The sequence below is a fragment of the Macaca fascicularis genome, chromosome 9 (genome assembly GCF_037993035.2).
Source record: "Macaca fascicularis isolate 582-1 chromosome 9, T2T-MFA8v1.1".
NCBI classification, from domain to species: domain Eukaryota; kingdom Metazoa; phylum Chordata; class Mammalia; order Primates; family Cercopithecidae; genus Macaca; species Macaca fascicularis.
The window spans coordinates 110,585,968-110,603,896 of record NC_088383.1 but is presented as its reverse complement, the minus strand read 5'-3'; the positions used below and the strand labels follow the sequence as shown (position 1 = coordinate 110,603,896).

Below are 17,929 nucleotides of genomic sequence, written 5' to 3'. Positions count from 1 at the left end.
CTTTCTCTCCCTCTTTTCCTCCTTGATCACAGTGGTTAGGCGAGAGAAAAGGGCAACTTTTGGAAATAAACATTTATAGATGTCACATCCAGGCAGTTAAGAAAGCGCTTCACAGGAGGCTGGGCGCCAGTGGTTCACACCTATAATTCTAGCAATTCGGGAGGCTGAGGCAGGTGGATCAACTTGAGCCCAGGAGTTCAAGACCAGCCTGGGCAACATAGAGAGACCCCTGTCTCTATTTAAAAAAAAAAAAAGGCCCTGTACAGGGTATGAAGGTGAGGGGCACTCCTCCTGGCGGCAGATGATCAGGGCCAGATGTTGGTGGGCCAGAATAGAGGGGGATAGGAGTCCCTGGGAAGGGGGTTTACATCCCCACCCCACCCTCATTCCTGCCACTCTCACAGCTCTGACCTCCAGCAAGATTAAAGTTCCATGTTGCTCCCCTCTCTATTGACTTACCTTGATGCTAATTTAGGCCTGCGGCCAGTCAGAGGCCTGCCATAGGCCTTAAGAGATGCCTGACCGGGCGCGGTGGCTCACGCCTGTAATCCCAGCACTTTGGGAGGCCAAGGTGGGCAGATCACGAGGTCAAGAAATTGAGACCAGCCTGGCCAACATGGTGAAACCCCGTCTCTACTAAAAATACAAAAATTAGCTGGGTGTGGTGGGGCATGCCCGTAGCCCCAGCAACTCGGGAGGCTGAGGCAGGGGAATTGTTTGAACCCAGGAAGTGGAGGTTCAAGTGAGCCAAGATTGCACCACTGCACTCCAGCCTGGTGACAGAGGGAGACTCCTTTAAAAAAAAAAAAGATGCCTGTGTCTGTGCTGGCGCCCTTCACCTGGCCCCCACTCCTCAAGTCTGGATAGTCCAATTGCCTGCTCGAATGATTTCCAAGTGGCTATTATGTTTCCAGCCCAAGGTAATTGGCTTTACCAGTTATTAATGGATTACCCTAAAGAGAAAAATGTTGGGGGAGGGAGGAGAGGGCAACACCTTCTGACTTTGTAGTTTGGTTCTTCAGTGTCCCCTGGCTGCTTCCCAGGCTGGCTGTCACTTGGGGCATGGCACAGTGGCTGTTTTGGCACTCCCACTCTATAGTTTTTGTGGCTGCTGGCAGCCTTGAAGAGGCTAGGATGATGGGGCATATCCCTGGAGGAAGTCTTGGCTTGAGTCATGAAAGCCCCAGGATAGCTCGTATGGCCTTTTTATCAGCCTAGGGCTGAAGAGCAGACACCTGCCCTGCAATTTTGATTGTAAATCAGTGGTTTGGCCAGTGCCTGCCCTAACATCTCCCCCATCAGCAACTGGCAGGCCAGCCTCCCCCGCAGCCAAAGCCACTGACTTCTCCATGGCCCTCTCTGTGGAAATCTATCTCCTCACTGACATGCTTGGGATCAGAGAGCCACAGGTGCTGGGCTGGGCCACAGCGGATGGGCTGTTGCCCCCACATTGCTAATGTGTTATTAGTATGTCCAGTCTTCCTTCCCCCCCATGAAAGACATGTAGGGACATGGCCCATTCCTGCCCCAGGGCTCCTGACACCACTCTTGTCAATTTGCTTGCTTGCTGTTTAAGTTTCAAGCCCAGGTTTCCTGAAGGCTTCCCCTCTCCACCCTACCAAATCCTCTAACAAGAGTTGTCTGGCTCATAGGTTCAAGTTCTAGGCCAGCGCTACAGCCAGCCTGGCCCACTGCATGGATCCTTTACACCAGGCTTGTGCCTCCATTTAAAGTGAGACTCTGCAGATTGTATATGTCGAGGTTTTTAGGGCTCTAAGGGACACTCTGGGCAACAGGGTCAGCCTGCTCCTTCTCATGTGCCTCTTGGCGTTGTTCGTTATTGGCCTCCGAGGACTCTGGCGGACTCCCATCCCACTCTCCAGAAGCCCTGGCTGCCTGGCCCCTGTCATTCCCCACTCCGCCCCACCTGTGTACTAGCATATACCCATCCAAGGGATTCACTCACCTTTCATATTTTTTCCTTTTCTCATTTTGGTGCCTTTATACCTGCCCTGTGCTTATACCACATTACCAGATTCCCCAAGCTCTTAAAACCTTCAGGAATGCCCCTCAGTTGTCCCTACTTCTGACCAGGGGCATCACCTTCCAGCCCCAGCAGCCTGTTCCTTGGAGCCCTTTTCTGTGCCCTGCCATTGTGCTCTTGGGTTTCCTAAACAGGAACCCGACAGGCTTGCTCTCCCTTGGGCTCAAACTTGTCACATCTAGAGATCTGTTTTTATGGTGCGCAGGGACCACTCAACCTAGTCTGTGCAGCAGGCCAGCTGTGGCTGAGCTCGTGGGTCTTCTGGCCAGGCACCTCTGCGGGGCTATACCCCTCACAGTGCTCCCAGATGTATTCCCACAGCTCCTCTGATGGCTCCCTTGGCCAATTCTCTCATTCTGGCTTAACCCACAATCCCCTTGGGAATGAGCACGACATTTCCCATTGTTAGCCATTTCCACCGCAGGTTCTGACAAGCCAGATCTGATTCTGCTCTCCTTTTGTTTGGCAGCTCTTTTGTGACAGGGACAGCTTGTTGCGGGCACTTCTCACCCCTGAGAATCTGGGACCTCAACAGGTAAGAGATTCCTGAGCCCACCCTGGCTTCCAGCCCAGGAGGTGAAGGAAAGCTTGCTGAGCCAGCCTCTGCCTTGGTTGGCTGAGTGGTGCAGGAGAAGGCTGGAAAGTGGTGTAGTAGGAGGCCTCTGCTGTGGTGCCTTCTCACATGGAATCATTCGGGGTTAGCTGGAGAAGACTGTTGAAGTAATTTATAATAGGTAAATAGTTTCATGCAGAATTTATGATAACAACAACAATTTGGATTTATGATACTCTTTCTCTGAGGTGTGCCTATGTGGCTATATAAAATCCCATCTATCCCCAGAGATGATTTTGCTAAAATAAATTTTGAAGGTGGCCTACAGACCTATAAAAAGAATTATACGTAACAGTGAAAATACATGCAGGTTTTATTCACAATTCTCTGCTTTGGCAGGCTTGACATGTTCCCATCTGATTATCTACCATTCTGGTTTTTTTTTTTTTTTTTTTTGACTTTTAATTTTGAAATAATTATAGATTCACATGAAGTTATAAAAATAAGATGGAAAGGTGTTTGTGTAACATCTTACATAATATATAATATAATCAAACCAGGAAATTGACCCTGGTACCATCCATGGACCTTTATTCAGATTGTACTGTGTGTGTGTGTGTGTAGGTCTGTGTCTGTGTGTGTCTAGTCCTTTGCAATTTTATCATGTGTAGATTCAGATAACCATCACCACAATCCAGGTACAGAACTCTTTGTTCCATCAGCACAAAGATTCCTCATATACTCCTTGGTAGTCACACCCATCCTTCTCCCCTTCTCCTCTTCCCATTGTCCCTGATTCCTGGCAACTTCTTATGTGTTCTCCATCTCTATAATTTTGTCATTTTGAAAATGTTATATAAATGGAATCATACAGTATGTCACTTTTTGAAACTGGCTTTTTAAAAACTCAGCATAATTCCCTTGAGACTCACAGATGTTGTTGCATATATCAATAGTGCATTCCTCTTTATTGCTAAGTAGTATTCCGTGGTATGGATATACCAAAGTTTCTTTTCCCCATTGAAGGACGTTTGGGCTGTTTTCAATTTTTTGACTATTGCAACTAAAGCTAGTACAACACGTACAGGTTTTTGTGTGGGCATATATTTTCATTTCTCTGGGATAAATGCCAAGGAGTACAAATGCTGGGTTGTTTGGTAAGTGTATGCTTAGTTTTTACCTGCCAAGCTATTTTTTGGAGTATCTTTATCGTTTTACATTCCCACCACCAATGTATGAGAGATCTAATTTCTTCACATCCTCACCAGCATTTGGTATTTCACTATTTTTTTTCTTTTTTAAAATCTGTATTTATTTATTTATTTTTTTTTAGAGATACAGGTTATCATTATATTGCCCAGGCTGGTCTTGAACTTCTGGCCTCAAGAAATCCTCCCATCTCAGCCTCCCTAGCAGCTGGGACTATAGGCATGTGCCACCACGCCCAGCTAATTTTTTGTGGGTTTTTTGAAGAGATGGGTTTCCATTGTGCCCAGGCTAGTCCTAGGCTCAAGCGATCCGTCTGCTTACAGGCATGCGCCATGATGCCTGGATTCACTATTTTTAAACCATTACAGGTGTGAGCCATGATGCCTGGATTCACTATTTTTAAACCATGATGTTATATTTCATCATGTTTTAATTTGAATTTCCCTAATAGCTAATGATGTTGAATATATTGTCACATGTTTATTTGCCATATATTTCATATATGAATATTCTCTTTGGTGAAACGTCTGTTCATGTCTTTTGCCTGCCGGATTGTTTTCTTTTAATGGAACACTTCATGAATTTGCATGTCATTCTTGCACAAGAGCCATGCCAGTCTTCTCTGTATCATTTCCATTTTGGTACATGTGCTGCTGAGGCAAGCAGTTTTTTTTTTTATTTTGTTTTGTTTTACCATTGAGTTTTGACAGTTCTTTCTGTATTCTAGATATTAGTCCTTTGTCAAATATGTGATTTGCAAATATCTACTCCCAATCTGTAGCTTGTCTTTTTTTTTTGAGATGAAGTCTAACTGTTGCCCAGGCTGGAGTGCAGTCGCGCGATCTCGGCTCACTGCAAGCTCTGCCTCCCGAGTTCACGCCATTCTCCTGCCTCAGACTCCCAAGTAGCTGGGACTACAGGCGCCCGCCACCACGCCCGGCTAATTTTTTGTATTTTTTAGTAGAGACGGGGTTTCACTGTGTTAGCCAGGATGGTCTCCATCTCCTGACCTTATGATCTGCCTGCCTCCGCCTCCCAAAGTGCTGGGATTACAGGCGTGAGCAACCGTGCCTGGCTGCTTGTCTTTTTATCCTCTTAACAGGGTCTTTTGAAGAGCAAATGTTTAAAATTGTGATGGAATCTAAATTATTGACTTTCATTGACTGTGTCTTTGGTGTCAAGTCTAAGAACTCTTCACCTCGTCCGAGGCCCCAGAGTCTGTGTCTTAAATGCCACAATTGGCAGCACTAGTGAGGATGCTCTTCTCACCCGCTTCCTCAGTCGCTGAGCTTTGTCTTCTCCATTTTTCTCCATCTCCCTAGGAAAGCAGTAGCCACAGCTTTTTTTGTTGTTGTTGTTTTGAAAAATCCATTCTATAGTCAGTCTTTCCAAAATTTTTAAAACAACACGAGATGTTTTAATCAATGAATCATGGTTTTTTCCTTCAACATTCTCTTTTGATAGTCATCCAAGAACAGGGATGGGAAACTCCCTACTTCCCCAAACAACCATTCCGTCTTTCGGTAGCTCTGTGAGTGAGAATGCCCACCCTTTATCATGGATTGATTTGCTCCCTGAAGCTGGGATCCTGGACAAGAGACAAGCAAGTTGAACCTGTCTCCTGAAGAACAGACCTTTAAATATCTGAAAACCTTGGTTCTGCTCTCCAGGGCCTCCTCTTCTTCAGGCCACAAGTTCTAGGTCCTTCAGTTGTTCCTCATTAACATAGTAGATAAGTTAGCCATAGCCTTTGGCTGCAATGAAGACCTAATTCAAAGTGGCTCAAATAGGCCCGGCACAGTGGCTCACCTGCCACAGCACTCCAGCCTGGGTGACAGAGTGAGACTGTTTCCAAAAACAAAAACCAAAACACAAAGTGGCTCAAACAACAATGGGATTATCACTATCTTAGATGACAAGGAACCCAGAAGTTGGATGGGTTCCAGGGTTGATGGTTCAGTAGCTCCATGAGATCATGAGGGCCCAGATTCTCTCACTTTCTGCTTTGCTACCCTGGTCAAGGTGGCTTTTGCTCTCAAGCTTATTTAGAGCTGCTCCACCAGCTTGCAACGCAACACTCAGAGGGAAATAGGAATAGCATATGTCCCTGTCTGGGGCCCCTTTTTAAGATGAGGAAGCCTTTCTTAGGAATTTTTCAAGCAGACTTTTCCTCACATCTAATAGTCAAAATTGTATTCCAGTACTCGCCCTAAACCAAACCCTGGCCAGGGGAATGGAATGACCAGTCAAGATTCACTTCCTGGGCCAAGGGAAGAACTCAGCTTCCACCCCTGCCCCTACACATTAGCAGCAGCAGGTGCGGGGAGGGATGGCATAGAAGCTGGGTTTGCTTGGCTAGAAAGAATATGAGGAATGTCTAGATAGGTGACCTATAGTGTTGGTCTCACATTGGTTTCAGGACCATTCTCACCTGAAAGTTTCTCTAATTTATCTCGTTTTATCCCTCTTGAAATGGCATGTTCATAACTGATTACTGGACAGACCAGGTGTGGTCTGATGAGTAGCAGATGCTGGCACCTCCTTCATTTTAAATCTTCTGCTTTTGTTAATATAGCCAATAGTCGTACCCCACTGTTGCTAGCCTAACTGAAACTTCCCAGGACTGCTTTTTGCTTTAGCCCCTGGGATACTGGAGCTCCTAGAGTCTGTGAAACTTGTTCCCCATGAGCTCACCCTACGAAACTCCTGCCACAGGCCCTCCTTCCTTCTGAATGGGACTGGGGTAGAGGCAGCCCCTCCCCTGGTGCCAGGGCCAGTGTGATGGGAGGCTGTGAGGAGCTCGGGAAGGAGAACTGGCTGTGTGGCCAGACAGACCTGGCTTTCAGAACTACTGTGCCTCTTGCTGTGATCTGGGGCCCTCTGGACTTCAGTTTCCTCATTTGTAAAGTGGAAATTAGTTATCCCTACCTAACAGAACTGGTATGAACAAAATTATTGTGAAAAAGTGTCCCATACAGTGCCTGTCACCTTGGAGGCATTCAACTAATGCAAGCTCTCCCTTTCCTGCTCTTCCTCCCCACCCAAACTAGTACCTCGGAGTTTGTGGAGGCTTCTTTTTTTCTTGAGAGACAGGGACTTGCTCTGTCACCCAGGCTGGAGTGCAGTGGCATCATCACGGCTCATTGCAGCCTTGAACTCCTGGTCTCAAATGGTCCTTCTGCCTCAGCCTCCCAAGTAGCTAGGACTACAGACATGCACCACTATGCTTGGCTAATTTTTAAATTTTTTTGTAGAGACAAGGTCTCGTTATGTTGCCCAGGCTGGTCTCAAACTCATTGACTCAAGTGATCCTCCCACCTTGGCCTCCCAAAGTGCTGGGATTATAGGTGTGAGCCACTGTGCCTGGCTTGTGGAGGCTTTTAGTTCTCAAAATATCCGTGTCTTAGTGACTAGTGGAGGAGGAGGTGAACCTGCTGACCTCCTGGCACAGGGAAGCCTCTTGACAGTGGGCTGTGGGTCACCAAGAGGGGCATTCTGATGAAAGTTTTTACTTAGTTACATAACTGGGCCTTGTGTTTGGCATCATCACCTGCCTGGGCCCAGGATGACACACAAGCCGGGTGGTGGGCTGGATACACCACTGTGGCCCAGCATCATCTCAAAGGTTGGGTAATCTTTGAATGGCCTCTTCTGCCTATGGTTGCCTTGGTGAAGGGTACTCTTCCGTGCAGATTTATGGTCAGGATGGAGTTCTAAGGCACCATTTCTTTGACTGTTATTCTCTTATGAAACCCCTAGATCTCACCAACCCCAAACACTGGGTCTTTATTGAAACCAGATTGGACCCTAATGAGAATGGGTATGCGACAGCGACAAGCCAGGCATGGTGGCTCATGCCTGGAATCCCAGCACTCTGAGAGACTGAGGCAGTAGGATCGCTTGAGCTCAGGAGTTTGAGAGTAGCCTGGGCAATATGATGAGACCTTGTTTCTTACCAAAAAAATTAAAAACAAAACAAAACAAACAAACAGCTGTGGCCTCAGTTCTTACTGGAGCCTGAGAAGAAACAGCCTTGCCCCTTCTGGCCAGCCTGTGGGCTCTGCTCCTTGTGGCAGGGCTGCCCTGGGCACCACTTAGCAGTGCCTTCTCTCCAGCCCCAGGTTCATCTACTGGGAGGAACCAGGCTTTGTTTAAACATCTGTCCTGTCCCCAGAGAAGCTTGGAGGACCAAGTGGTACAGTGATTGAGGAAAGATGCCCTGGTGGAGGCATTTGCTTTTGGTGGGAGGAAATGGATGTACAGGATGACTCTCTAGAGCTGTCTTTCCCAGAGAAACCCAAGTAGATAATAAAGCCATGTAGAAAATAGGATTAAGGTAATGAACAGGCAGGACAAAGTTTGATCTTTCAATAACACCAAAGCCTGACTGACAGGCCAATCTGAGAGGTGGAGCAGCACTGCCGGTAGGACTTGGGGCTGGGTGGTGAGCGGTGCTGGATGGATTCTTTGCTTTTAACCTGTCACCGCTGAAACTTGAGGAGTGCCTGGATTTTCTCTTTTATGTATGTGCTGGGGCTTGGGTGGAGAGCGGGGAGTACTGGAGGGGCAGTTTGCCCTAAGCATTGCTATACCCTGGATGATGGTGGGGGCTGGGACACACTCAAAGCTGCAGCCACCCGCTGGGCACCAGCGCTCCCATCGGGAGCCATCACCCACGTCTATGTGTGTCTCTCAGCTGCTCACCCTCAGGCAGCCAATGCTGCTTCTCACAGAACCTGCACCACTTTCAGGGTCACCATTGTTCCCTCAGCCCCTCATTCCATCAAGACCTCTAGAGACTGTTCTCCTTGCAGGCTGGGCTGGAACAGGGATGGAGGGGGAGTTGTTGACTAAAGCACACAGGTCAGAAGGCAGTCACAGGCACACAGCCGTTGCCTAAGTGGCAAGGAACTTGGCTGTGCCCCTCTCCCTTCCTCTTGTTCTGCCTTTCTGTCTTATGGAGCCAGGCACCATGGGGTTAGGCCCAGGGACAGGGGATTACTATCTCAACGAGAAAGAGTCCTTCACCCAACCTCAAAGTGCCAGAATATTCCTGCTTCTGATGGTAGGTGGTCTTCAAGCCCATTCCCTAACTCCCAGGTGCCAGGAATTCCTGTACCTTCATCTTGACTGACCAACCACTGCAGTATTCCTAGCTAGGCCCTATGATCCCATCAGACCCTGAGGAACTGTGCCAAAGCCATCCTGCCCGAGCCTGGGGTTTGGAGGAATTGAGGCTCATCTTGTGTCCTCTATGTTTGAGCAGGACCCTTCCTTGGCTAGGCCCCAGGGAAGGTGCCATGTGTTGATTGTGTGTGTGGGGCCCAGCTCCTGGTGGCTGGAAGGCCCAAGTGGGTCTGACTGGCCTGACATCACACATGCCCCCTTCCCCCATGGGCTTACGCTTGTGGTGGGTTTTATTTTTTTCTGCCAAGGGGCATTAAGATGGACCTAGCACTGGTGCCCTGAGCACAGGGCACAGCTGGGCCCCTGATAGCCTGTGGGCAGGTGGGCTTCAGGATGGAGAGCCCTTTAATCCCAGACCAAAAGGTGTCATAGTAGGTCCAACCACAGCCACAGTCCTAAGCCCCGCTGAGATTGTGGGGTGGGGAAGGGGGTAGTGAGGTGGTTGGTGACCTGGCTGCTCCTAGGGTATTGAGTCTTTGGCCAGGCCCTGTGCTGCCCTGTGTGTGTGGCAAGCCCTGTACACATCCCATTGATTCCCCTTCCCCTTTGGGCCAGGGTCATCCCTGGTCCCCTGTTACACCTCCACTTCCACCTCAAAGCTCCCAAGTTCCCCTTTTTTCAACAAAGGCAGGGGCAGAATATGCTTCTCACCCATCCTAACAGATGCCCTAGGTTTTTCCCCTCTGAGCCTGGGCTCAAGCCAACCCCATGCCCGGAATACCCCCTCTGTGCCTAATGAAACCCTGCTCACTCTTCAGCATAAACAGCACCTCCACCACAAAGCTCTCCTTGATCCTGACCCCTGTTGCTGGAGTTAGTGGCCCTTTCCACTGAACACAGTGTTGGAGCACTGATAAGGGCCACCTGGTCAGCCATGGCTGTGGCCTGGTAGAACTCTCCCTCTGAGCTGGGAACTGGCCTTGGTATCCTGAACTGAGTACAGGATATGAGTGTCAGGGCATCTGATGACATATGGAATGGTAAGGGACACTTGGCTGGAGCCCTTTCTGTCTGGAGAAGGAAGCTGTGTCCTGCACACAGGCTGGGCTGCTCTGAGGGCACTGTTAGTGTCCCTCCTGCCCAGGTGTGGCTTTGTCTCTGCCCCAGCACTCTGCCCCCACCCTGTGCAGTGGCCTGGCCCACAGTCAGGGTGATTACGGGAACTACCCCTCTTTAAAGTACCTCCCTTCTCCTTTGAAAGCATTACTGACAGCTTTTTTTCATTCTTTTTTCTTTACCTCTTTAAGGAACCCTGTAATTTCTTTCTCTTTCTTTCTCCCCCCATAACTTTTTCTTTCTTGTCTCCTCTGTCCCCCTGAACTCTTTGAAATTGGCTCTCTGCCTGCTGACACCAAACTGATACTTTGCGTTTCACTTCTCCTTATCCCTTTATGGCAACAGATGTTGAAATTTTGTATCCTTTTATCTGCCCGGCTGCCCCTTCCTGTAATTACGGCCCCCTTGTTAGCAGTACAAAGTGGGCTGCCTGGCCTTTGAGCCATTGTGTCTGAACACATGTGCGCGGGCGGGTGCTGGGGGTGCGCGCACACAGACACATGCATGTGAGAGGCTGTATGCTTGAGAAGGCCCTTCCTTCCTTCTCACCTGATGGGGCCGAGGCAAGCAAAGCTTCCGTAGCTACTCCATTGTTAACGTTTAGAACCTATCTGTCCCCTTGATTCTCTCACTACCCCCACCAGAGGGCAAGCCTCTGGGCATCTGTGAGACGGAAAGACCTGCAAAGAGCTGGAAAGGGCTGGAGGTGGCCCTGGGTAACTCTTGGGGCAAGTCCAGTTGTGCAGCTGTAATAGGGGATGTTGAGGGGCCAGTGATGGAGTGGCTGCATTGTCTGTGAAGGCAGGGAGTGCCAGCACCGTGGAGCATATAGACCTGATCTAAGATTTACTGGGTGCGTTACTTCATTTTCTCATCTGTAAAATGGGGTTAAGAAACTTACCTCCAAAGCCTGTTGCGAGGATTAAATGGGCTGATAACGAATAAAACACTCAGCATGTTGCCTGGTACACAGTATGGACTCAGGATATGTGAGCTGTTGCTGCGGTGGCTACTCTGCCACCAGGTAACCTTCGCAGCCGTCTCATCTGGCTCCAGCAAAGAGAACAGGCCTTTCAGCTTACTTCCCTCTGTTCCCGTCATCCTGAAAGCTGCTACCAGACGGGATTTCCAGGAGCTCTGCCTTTATCATGGATTCAGGCTCTGCTCTTCCTTGCTATATGACAGTGTCACTTTTCGTCTGTGACTCTCAGTTTCCTTATCTACAATTGGGGCCTGAACTAGGACAATCACTGTTCGTTCAAAGGCCTCATGGCTGTCTGCCACTCATGGAGTTCGTGCCAGGTGAGGGATGTGCACCTTAAGGCCCACTGTGGCCTGGAGGCCGGACCCTGCCAGCACACTCCCAAGCCTCCAACCAAACCAGATTGCCAGCTGCCGCCAAAACAGCCTGGTTGCCCTAGCGCTGCACTTTTGTTGTTGCTGTTCCTGCCACCTGGGCCATCTCCGTGTCTTGTCATTGCCTATGACAGTCCTGTCTCTCAGTGAAGAATCAGTCAACACCCCCAGCCAGAAATGCTCACTTTTCTTAACTGCCCCCTTGTAGAATTTTCTGTTGTTCTCTGTGGTACCTACCAACTCACACTTTGATTTGTTAGTTGGATACATGTTGCAGACTTCTTTCTCTCCCTGGATTGAATACTCCTTGAAGGCAGGGACAAAGTCTCTTTGATAGTCACAGCTTACATCTCTCTGTAGCTTCCATTAAGCACAATGCTTTGTATACAGAAAATGCTCAACTGAAGGAAGGAGGAGATAGAAGGGAGGAAAAACCTCCCATTCTCTTTGCAACGATGTTGGGCCCAGCTTATACCTTCAAGCCATCTGCCCCCCAGGCAGCAGAGATGGAAGAAGGTCAACTCTTTGTCATCCTTCCATCCTCTCTCTCTCTCTCTCTCCAAAAGCCATTGTTGCATTTCAAGGTAGCACATGGCAGACAGGTGCACAGGTAAGCACAGACCCAAACAGATGCAGGAATGAGCATCCATAGGGTCTCCAGAGAACAGCATCAGGAACCCAGTATGTTAAAAATGACTGAAAAATGGTGTGGGAGCCACAGACGTGCTGAGCTGTGGGCTGGGAGGTGGAGGAGGTGGTGACTCAGGAATGCTCTAGTACAGGCGGCTGTAGGGGAAGCTGGGAGAAGTACAGCAGGGCACCAGGCTTCCTAGCTCTGCAAACTTGGTGGGCAGGGGTAAGGTGCCAGGGACTGCCCCCTGTGCCCAGTCCAGCTTAGAACTCAGGGCCTGTCCCTGGTGGGCCATCCAGGTCTTTAGGGCCAGCCCCTACCACCAGTGAGCTGCCCCCCACAAAGATGGTGATGGGTGTCAGCGTTTCATGTAAATGTCCCTCCTCTCTGACTCCCCTTATCTCTCTCCCTCCAGCTGCAGTAGAGTCACCTGGGCAGCAGGATAGTTTGGGCCAGGGGGCCCTGACCTCTCAGGGGTGTGGCCACACTCTGCTTGCTTCTTCCTGTCCAGGTAGTGGGGTTCCCAGGAGTAGCCTGCACACGGCCAGAGCCAAGGAAACAGATCTCCCTCAGGCTGCCCCTCCTCAGCCTGCGTCTCATTCATCAGGCTCACACGGGCGGCCCCATCTGTCTTTATGTTTCCCTGGGTCGAGAGAGAATTGCTGGACTTGGCTCGGGGGAGGCTGGGGTGTGGAGGCCCCCAGCACTTAGTGGCTCCTGGAGGCCTGGGCTTTGTCCATGGGAGTTGGAAGGGAATGGACTTTTTGTCTGGCCCTCTATAGTGACAGGCAGGCCCTTGCTCCCGTCTTGGCCCAGGGCTCTGAGCAGCAGCCCTGTTCCCACACAAGCTGTGCAACAGCCAAGGCTCTGCACCCCCCCCTCACCCCCCACAGTGAGAGGCCGAGAAGCATTCTTAACATTCTTTCCAGAGAAAAGGGGTGAAATGTCTGAATTTGGGGGGTCACCACGTTATACAAATTGCAATCTAATCGTTTTTACAAGAACACACTTGCAGTAAGAAAAGGAGCTCAGGAGGAGGGGATGAGGAGACAGACAGCTTGTTTTGTCCCCCTTTCCCCCAAAGTTTGGGGCTATTGTCGGGCCAATCTCTCTACCAGAGCAGTTGAGCTAGAGTTTTCTAGTTAAATAGGTCTTGGGGTGGGGGCCGAGAAGGGCCCACGGTGCCATTTCTGTTTGTTTTCCCAAATCAAAGCCCCAGCAGGGCTCCTGTGGCACTGCTGGGTTGCTATTTGAAGAGATGGGCCTTTTCCCAGAGGCTGGTGTGTCAGTTTATGCTCTGAACTTAACCTCACAGGCACCACACAACAGAGCCTTGAGGGTCCTGGGCCCAGGGCAAAAGAAATTGTATCTTTTTATTGGCCCATTTAAAGTGTGTGTGGCCATTTTAGAGAACCAGAGAACAGTGCAGCAGAAAGAAACTTCTCAGCTCCTGGCCAGGCTGTGTGGGCAGACCAGGGGCTCTCAGGACTTGTGTTGGCCCCCAGCGCCTGGTGCTTACTTGGGCCCTTGGGTCTCCCCCTGAGGGTAGGGACCCTTTGGGCTGTCCTGTATTTCTTACTGCAGATACTTATGGCCATGACATTTTCCAGTGGTGGCATGAATGCTGGAGTAGGGGCCCAGGTTGGCAGCCCAGTCTGGGTGGGCCTCTTATACTGCTGTCCCTGTGCAGCCCCATGAGTGCCCAGCTCTCCTTCCCTCTGAACCCAGGGACCAGGGTGGGCAGGTAGAGCCATGCTGGGCTTCAGTCCTCCCAACCCCCACTGCCTTTCATCTTCTATTTCAAACAAACATGAAATTACTTCTATAGATTAAAGGGGAGAGCTCCTCAGTCATTCCTTAAGGCCTCACTAATGGAGGGGGCAGGGCCCCCAAATCTGGAAGAGGGAGGAGAACTGTGGAGCCAAACAGCCCCTACCCAGCATGCACCCAGTATACCTGTGAGAGAGAGACTGACTCTCCTACAGGGCTCTGGCCTGCCCAGGGTGGCTGAATCTTGGCTGGTGGCCATCTGGGAAGGCAGGGCTTCTCTGGGAGCCAAGGTTAGCAGTCTCTAAGGGATGCTGATCTGGGGAGAAGGCTTCTGCCTGATCCCTCTCAGGAGCCCCCCAACAGAGGCTTGTCATATTCTCCCCACAGGCCCAGCTCTGGGCTACTGAGACGAAGACCAGAACTTCCCTGAGAAGGAGGCTGGGGGCAGGGGTGCTGACTTGGGGATTAATTCCCCACTGGCAGCAGCAGTGCTCCTGGCCAGGGCTCACTGCCCAGGGCTCAAAGGGGAAAAGGTGGAAGGGGCAGAAAGGAACCCTCAGTCTCCTCCTTTGATTCCTTCGGCCTTAAGGGAAGATGGCAGCTCTGTCAGGGAGAAGGGAGGTTGTGGGTCAGGGTCTGAATGAGGTGGAAGGATGAGAGCTGACATCTGCATTCAGACGTGTGGCTGGCTGCCTTGTCTGCCTCAAGCCCTTTGCTGACATGCTGCTTGGACCAAAGCTGCGCTGGTGAGCCATGAAGTCCCCTCACTCCATGCCAGGGCCTCTTACCTGGACATCCCTTTGAAGTGTCCATGGCCTTGTTTCTCCTGTCATGGCATGGGAGAGCCCAGTGTCTCATGGGTAAAGGAAGCTGAGGCATCAGGCCTGGAGGGTGCCCCTTTTCCTTCATTCCCCCTAGTCATTCTGCAGAAACTCAATACTTCTACCCATCCCCTGGCCGCAGGGATTAGCGGGTGCACTTGATGTTGAGGGGTAGTTGCTAGGGACAGGAGGCCCCCCTACATGGTTGCTAGGGGTCTGGCATCAGGGCAAAGGGTCTGCCCACTGCCGCGGTCACGGAGGGAATTACACAGTCACAAAGAAATTGTTCTTCTCAGTAATCTGCTCTCGGCCACCGGGTGGGGTGAGGGTGGGGGGAGCAGGCTGGAGTCCCGCAGGCTGGGGGCTGTGATCACAGAGGCGTGCTAGCCCCGGGCTGGGGGCCAGCTAGGCCAGGAACACCAGGGACAGCTCGCTAAGCTGCTTTCTCAGCGATTTCTCTCCCCAAACACAAAGGTGTTTACTTGTTTTAACATCTCCTGGGACTCCCCTTCTCCCTTTGTGTGGTCTTTATCCCCAATGAGGTTTGAGCCCCAGATTACAGGCAGGAATTAAGGCATTGGACTCAGGCAGCTCAGAACTGCATGACCTGCAGGATCAAGAAGTATAAAGTAACCAAGTGTGTGTGTGTATGTGTATGTGTACGTGTATGTGAGGGGGGCCGACCCCTTCAGCAAGCCCCATTCATCGTCCTGAGGAGGAGTGGCTGGGTGGGTGGCAGCTGGCACGCAGGTGTGATGGAGGAGCTGCTGAGGCCTGGGATGCTGGGGGAGGGGTGGGACATGGGACTGGTTGCAGAGGCCTCATGGCAGGGGTGAGGTGGGTAGGAATTGGGCATCTCTTCCCTCAGCCCCCTTCCTTGAGTCTCATTCTAGCTGAGGAAAGAGAACATTTCCCCAAGGTCTGATGCCCTCTGAAGGTGGAACGAATGTGTATGGCCCATGTGGAGCAGCCTCACTCTGTCCTTCCCTTCCTAGTGGGCAGCTGATGACACACTTGGGCAGTGACTTTCCCCCAGGGGCTGGGGTGCTGGATGTCATGTATGAGTCCCCTTTCACACTGCTGTCCTGTGGCTATGACACCTATGTTCGCTACTGGGACCTCCGCACCAGTGTCCGGTGAGTGTGCTGGGCAGAGAGGACAGGTGGTGGGGGTCTGCACCAATCCTGGTCCTTTCTCCAGTCCTGGGTTGGCCCATGGGAGAGGGCACAGAGACTCCATGTCAGGGCTGGGAAGGAAGAGTCCTGCAAGGTCATATCAAGCTTAGACTTCCTGCACTTGGGCAGCCCTGGTCGCAGTGGCTTGGGAAACTATAGCCAACAGGCCCTAGCAAAGGCAGGCGTTTCCCAGAGCCTCCGGAGCCATCAGGGTACTGTCCCTCAATATTCTGTCCCAGCCTTTCTTGAGGCCTGTGTTACTTCTCCCCTCTTGAGTCCAGTGATAAGTAGCTGGCCATATGCAAACAGAAGTGCAGGCATAATCTGCTCTGTGGTCTGGGCCATGGTGAGACAGCCCTCTACAGAAGATGCTTTCTCCCATGAAGTTCGGTTTTTGATGAATCTGATGATTTCGGCTTCTGTCTCCATCCCGGAATGGCTCCTTAACACTCCCCTCAGCCACTCTAGGCCCAAGAAAGCTGGGGCAGAGGTGGAGGGTACCCTAAACCTCCTTCTGCGTCTCCTCTTCCTGGACAGGAAATGTGTCATGGAGTGGGAGGAGCCCCATGACAGCACCCTGTACTGCCTGCAGACAGATGGCAACCACCTGCTGGCCACAGGTTCCTCCTACTACGGTGTTGTACGGCTGTGGGACCGGCGCCAAAGGGCTTGCCTGCATGTAAGTGTCCTGCCCACCTCTTCTCCAGGATGCCAAGACTCATGATTATGGGCTGCATTTGGGAGAGGGTGAGGTAGCCAAGGATGTGCCTAGAAAGGGTTGGAAGAAGCCTACAATGGCACATGTCCCTCTTCCCCTGGGCCTGGGGATCCTGGGTTATGGCACACCTCTGTCCCACTTGGAAAGCTCTTACCACTTCCTGTGCCCTCCCTTCCAGGCCTTCCCGCTGACGTCGACCCCCCTCAGCAGCCCTGTGTACTGCCTGCGTCTCACCACCAAGCATCTCTATGCTGCGCTGTCTTACAACCTCCATGTCCTGGATTTTCAAAACCCATGACCGTCAGGGCCACCCCTGCCTCTGGGCCAGGGAAACCAGCTACTCAGGGACCTCTCTTGCCTGGAGGGTGCAGTGATAGCTCCTCCCCAGTGCCCCACTGTGCTCCTGGGCCTGTGACCCCAGTGCTCAGGCACCTTGCACTAGAGGCTTCTGACTCCTGGGGCTTTGGGGCTTACCAGAGATGCAGTCCCTCCCAGGAACCTGTTGGAGAGGCAGGACCTGCTGCTTTGGAAGAGTGCGGCTGAACCGGGGCCTTGCGTCCCTGTTTGGCCAGAGCAAGGATCTGGCCTGGAGAGGCCCATCCTATACCCCTTATTAGAGCCATGATAGCCTACAGAGTGAGGTGAGGTGCTCCCACCTTCCCAGATGGTTCCTTTCTGCCCCTTCCTGGAAGGAAAGGTAAGGCTGCCAATAGCCCACTGGCACCAGCCAGACCTCACTCTTGACCAACCTCTCGGGGCCGGGGGTTCCTTCCTGGGGCACTGTGACCTGGTTTTGCTTTGAAACCAATAAAGAGCAGAGGGAACCCAGCAGTTCTGAGTTCTGAGCCAGCCCTACCTCAGGCTGGCTGTTGAGACAAGCTACAATTTTCATTTTTGTAAAAATAAAGCTTGATTGTTCACAGATCTGGTTCCTCACTGGCTGAATAGTTCCAGAAGGCCCCAGGAGAAGGGAACAGGAGACCCAAGCTCAGGGTTGTGTGTGCTGCTGAAACGACAAGACTAGCCTCATGGCTCTGTATCCCAAAGAACAAAGGTTTCTTTTTTTCAGGAACAGTTGCCATTGATGACCTATTCTTTAGCCTTTGGGGTGTGGAGGGTCACCTGTGGTTTGCAGAGGGGACTGTGGAAAGGGTCCAGGCTGCTGGGAGCTCAGTTGTTACCTGTGGTGACCCCTACCCCAACACACACCCTTGGCAACATTATGACCCTTATTCTGGCTTTTTACCCACAATGCCTTAACATCCTGTGTTCTATTTCCAAGGTTTCTGTTTTTTTTGTTGTTATTTCGTTTGTTTGCTGTTTTGAGACGGAGTCTTGCTCTGTCGCCCAAGCTAGAGTGCAGTGGCGCGATCTTGGCTACTGCAACCTTCACCTCCCAGGTTGAAGCA

At 51.1% G+C, this 17,929-nt stretch overlaps 1 protein-coding gene and 1 non-coding gene across 10 annotated transcripts in view; one reads left to right on the top strand and one right to left on the bottom strand.

Annotated features, from left to right (window-relative positions):
* Positions 1–17,929, top strand: part of FBXW4 (F-box and WD repeat domain containing 4) — a 110,733-nt gene that overhangs the window by 70,398 nt on the left and 22,406 nt on the right. For 6 of the 9 annotated variants that reach the window (XR_012418146.1, XR_012418144.1, XR_012418145.1 and 3 more), the window contains 4 exons: positions 2,514–2,579; positions 15,623–15,763; positions 16,340–16,481; positions 16,699–17,442. Coding sequence is in view for 6 of the 9 variants with exons in the window: in XM_045361413.2 (XP_045217348.2) it covers positions 2,514–2,579; positions 15,623–15,763; positions 16,340–16,481; positions 16,699–16,818 (469 nt within the window). In the remaining 3 variants the exon portion in view is untranslated. Of the gene's footprint in view, positions 1–2,513; positions 2,580–15,622; positions 15,764–16,339; positions 16,482–16,698; positions 17,443–17,929 lie in introns of those variants that run through there. The other 3 variants (XM_005566247.4, XM_074002533.1, XM_074002534.1) reach the window with 2 other exon arrangements.
* Positions 4,366–4,472, bottom strand: LOC123566969 (U6 spliceosomal RNA). The gene has a single exon (XR_006689683.1). It is a non-coding gene; the product is annotated as a U6 spliceosomal RNA (small nuclear RNA).